At 33.3% G+C, this 3710-nt stretch overlaps 1 protein-coding gene across 1 annotated transcript; it reads right to left on the bottom strand.

Annotated features, from left to right (window-relative positions):
• Positions 1–714: 714 nt before the first annotated feature.
• On the bottom strand, positions 715–1812 carry LOC111991451 (zinc finger A20 and AN1 domain-containing stress-associated protein 6). The gene has a single exon (XM_024023228.2). The coding sequence runs from the start codon at positions 1457–1459 to the stop codon at positions 929–931; it is 531 nt and encodes a 176-aa protein (XP_023878996.2). The 5' UTR covers positions 1460–1812; the 3' UTR covers positions 715–928.
• Between the last annotated feature and the right edge of the window lie 1898 nt (positions 1813–3710).

The following is a 3710-nucleotide window of genomic DNA, read 5'->3' on the forward strand; positions in this document are numbered from 1 at the left end:
TTGACAAATTGAAATTCCTATCCCACACTAACATTTAAAATAGAAGATACGCAAAAGTAAGACACTAAAACCTAAATGATGAACCATATTACAGCACCAACTGGATCATTCTGCCAACTGCCAAGCAATTGAAAGAGATTAAAAGCTATGTAGTAGTCGATAAAAAGCCCTGCAAACTATTGTCTTTCAGGAAATTAGAATGTATTAATGGTGTGTTAACAGAGAAATCATAATGTGCTCAATGGAAGTATATTAGGCTACTTTTAACTGGTCCTAGCCTAAGCCTTGTAGAGTAGGCACGTTCCTGAGTTCAATTACTTATAATGAGGTATCAAGAGGAATTAGGACACAGAAAACAAGCGTTATTCTTCTTCAGATACTAAATCTGCCCGGGCTGCTAGCAACCAATAAGAGGGCTAAATGTGTTACAGCTCCAATGAGCTATCATATTCTTGACATACTACCATCATTTTCCAAATGAAGGACACAGAAAACAAGCGTTATTCTTCTTCAGATACTAAATCTGCCTGGGCTGCTAGCAACCAATAAGAGGGCTAAATGTGTTACAGCTCCAATGAGCTATCATATTCTTGACAAACTACCCTCATTTTCCAAATGAATTTAACACACATGGCAATGACCTGGGAGCAATCAAACTACTACACAAACATGAAACACTTACAATACTAGATAAATAGCAACAACATCAAATCCTTATTGCAAATCAGTAATTCATAAATAATCCAAATGTTTTACAGCAAAAGATCATTATTTGAGACCACAATCAACCAAACTGTACATATCAAACAAAGTAACATTCAATATAAAAGCTTATTTCCCAATGCATCAAAGTATTTTAAATCTTGAAAAGCTTACTCCGTATAGTGAACAACCACCACCACCACATCACCAATCACCAACACAACCATCATATCTTCTCAACCTTGTCAGCCTTCACCACAGGATTAGCCCTTGCAATCGCGTCCTGTGCCTCGCCCTTGTAATCGAACATGCAATTGTGCTTATCCGAATAGCGATGCATCGAGCAAAACATCAAATCACACCTACACTTGAACCCCATCAGCCCAATGCGTTTCTTACAGAAGTTGCAACGATTTGTGGGATTGGCAGGCCGCTTCTCCTCCACCACCACCGAAGAAGCCCCTTCCTCCTCAACTTGACTCTTATCAATAATATTATCACCATCATCATTCATTTCCTCATCAACCACTTTAACAACAACCTCAGCCTTATCTTTCACTTTCACATTCTGTTCCTCGCACACTTTTTTCTCGACAACTACATTTTCACTTAACAAGAACTGTTTGTAGCATTTGGAGCAAAGATTGTTAGTACTTACACTTCCAAAGAATCCACAATTATTAGCACACATAATCGGTGCGTTCGAGGGCTCGCGGCCCATCTCATCAAGCTTCCTCTTTTGTGATTCTTGCTCCATTATTTGCCAACAAAAACTCACACCCACTATTCCAAAACCCCAAATTCCAATAAATATAAACTTCACGAAGCCTAAAAACCCCAAACTAAGCACAACCCATTTCTCTAAAGTACTCAAAATTTGGAAATTCAATAAATAAAATTATTATTATTATTATTATTATTTTTTTTTTGTTCTTGTTTGACAGATATTCAGATCAGAAATTACCAAAGAGTTCGTTCAGATCACAGAAGATGATGACAACACTGAGTAGTAAAGAGAAGGACTTTGAGGTGGGGAATTTGTTTTTGAGATCTCGATGATACGGACCTGAAATCAACGGCTTTGATTTGCTTGGCACAGGTAGAGAGAGAGAGAGAAACTTTATATTTTAAAAGTTAGGCCATTTATGATTTTTTTTAAGAGAATAAAGTGATGGGAGAGAAATAGTTTTTTTTTTTTTTTGGGCCCTTATTCTTGAAATATATACTTTATAAAGGGATGAGTATAACCCAAAAAAGCAAAAAGCAAAAGAAACTTTTGTCTAATTAACTTTGAGTTTGGATTAGTTTTTTCTTTTTGTATTTTTTAAAAACTTATTTGCTTATATAAAGTTTTTTTTTTAATTTTATTATTATTTAAGTACAAATATATTTTTATACATCAATTTTCAGCAAATATACTTCTTACAAACAGTTAATCTAAAAGCATACTTATTTTTTCACAACAATAAAGTTGTAAACAAAAAACTAAAAAGGTTGTGAAAAACCCTATGTGAAAAAGTGAAGTCTAAATGCTCAACATAACTTTGGATCAAAGATGACCCAATCATAGAAAATCTTGTGACCAAAGAAGCTATGCATAAATTAATCATATAAAAATTATTTTATTTCTATCATTAACAAAATGGGACATCAATCATAATCTTCCTCATATATATATATATACAAAAACTTTGTTTTGGACAGCATTATAGCAGCTGGTTCTACTTTCGGTTTAAAAAATAGAGCTAATTCCCTACTTTGGCACAGAGAGGGAAATGAGTTCATTTTTATTAACTGCTGGCTCCTCCAAAAAGTAAAAAAGGTAGAAGAAAATCATAACAGTTTTTCATAAACTTTTGTTGTGTCTTTTTTGCCAAAGCTGAAAATAACAATAGAATCATACTAACGGGTGTTTTTAGGATAATTGTCAACAAACTATTTTAGAAAAGTTTTAACACAATTTTTATGGAAAATAGAAAAAACTGTTAAAATATTGATTGATTTTTTAAAAAAAAAATTTTAAATTTTTTTTATTAAAATAGTTCACTAATAAATACCCTTAAAGTATCAATTAACTTTTTTCATAATAATAATCAGAAAAAAAGAAAGAAGTGAGATAAAAGAAGTAAGTGAATGAAATCTAAGTGGCATAATGACCACCTATAAGCAGAGACAAAAAGAAATGATGCCTGTTTGCCACCCCGGCCCCGATGCTCCTATTTCCAACTTACTTACTTAGCCCAAAAAGAAATACATTCTTATTTTTATATTCAACTAAAACCCCACCGTAAATGATGCAAGATTATATTCCCTTCGAACGTACATTCCTGACATCATAGCCACGTTAGCTTCACGCAAGCATGAAGTAATATTTAAAAACCCTAATTCAAATAAATTTAGGTAATAATAACCTTGTTTTTTGCTATATTATTGGGACACAACAAAAAATAAGCCAACTAGCGGATCCCTAATACACATTGGTAAGTCTTTGCGAGAATCAGTAATAATTTATTACTTCAATAAGGTGTACTAAAATTGAGAAAAATTGTTGTTTAAGTAGCATTACTTTATAAAAATATCAAATTTTTTATTATCATTATTGATTTGATTTGTTATAATTGATGAATATTAAAAGTTGTGTTAGTAATGAGTTCATGTATATCAAACTGATATTACTCAAATCACATATGCAATTGGGTATGACCATGTAAAATTCAATCTTTTTCTCTTTTTTTTTCCTCTTCCACCACATCCCCTCTTTCAAGTGGAAAAAATTCACATTTGGCAGGAGTGAGACTGGTTATAGGCAATGCGTAGAAGAGGTATTTGAATATCTATTGGGATGAGTTTGGCTTTGATGAAATAAAGATGAGAGAAAAATGGGAGGGGTAGGCATGAGAGAGAGAGAGAGAGAGAGAGAGAGAGAGAGAGAGAGAGAGAGAGAGAGAGAGAGAGAGAGAGAGAGAGAGAGAGAGAGAGAGAGAGAGAGAGAGAGAGAGAGAGAGAGA

Source organism: Quercus suber, unplaced genomic scaffold (genome assembly GCF_002906115.3).
Source record: "Quercus suber isolate HL8 unplaced genomic scaffold, Cork oak 2.0 scaffold_18, whole genome shotgun sequence".
Taxonomy (NCBI): domain Eukaryota; kingdom Viridiplantae; phylum Streptophyta; class Magnoliopsida; order Fagales; family Fagaceae; genus Quercus; species Quercus suber.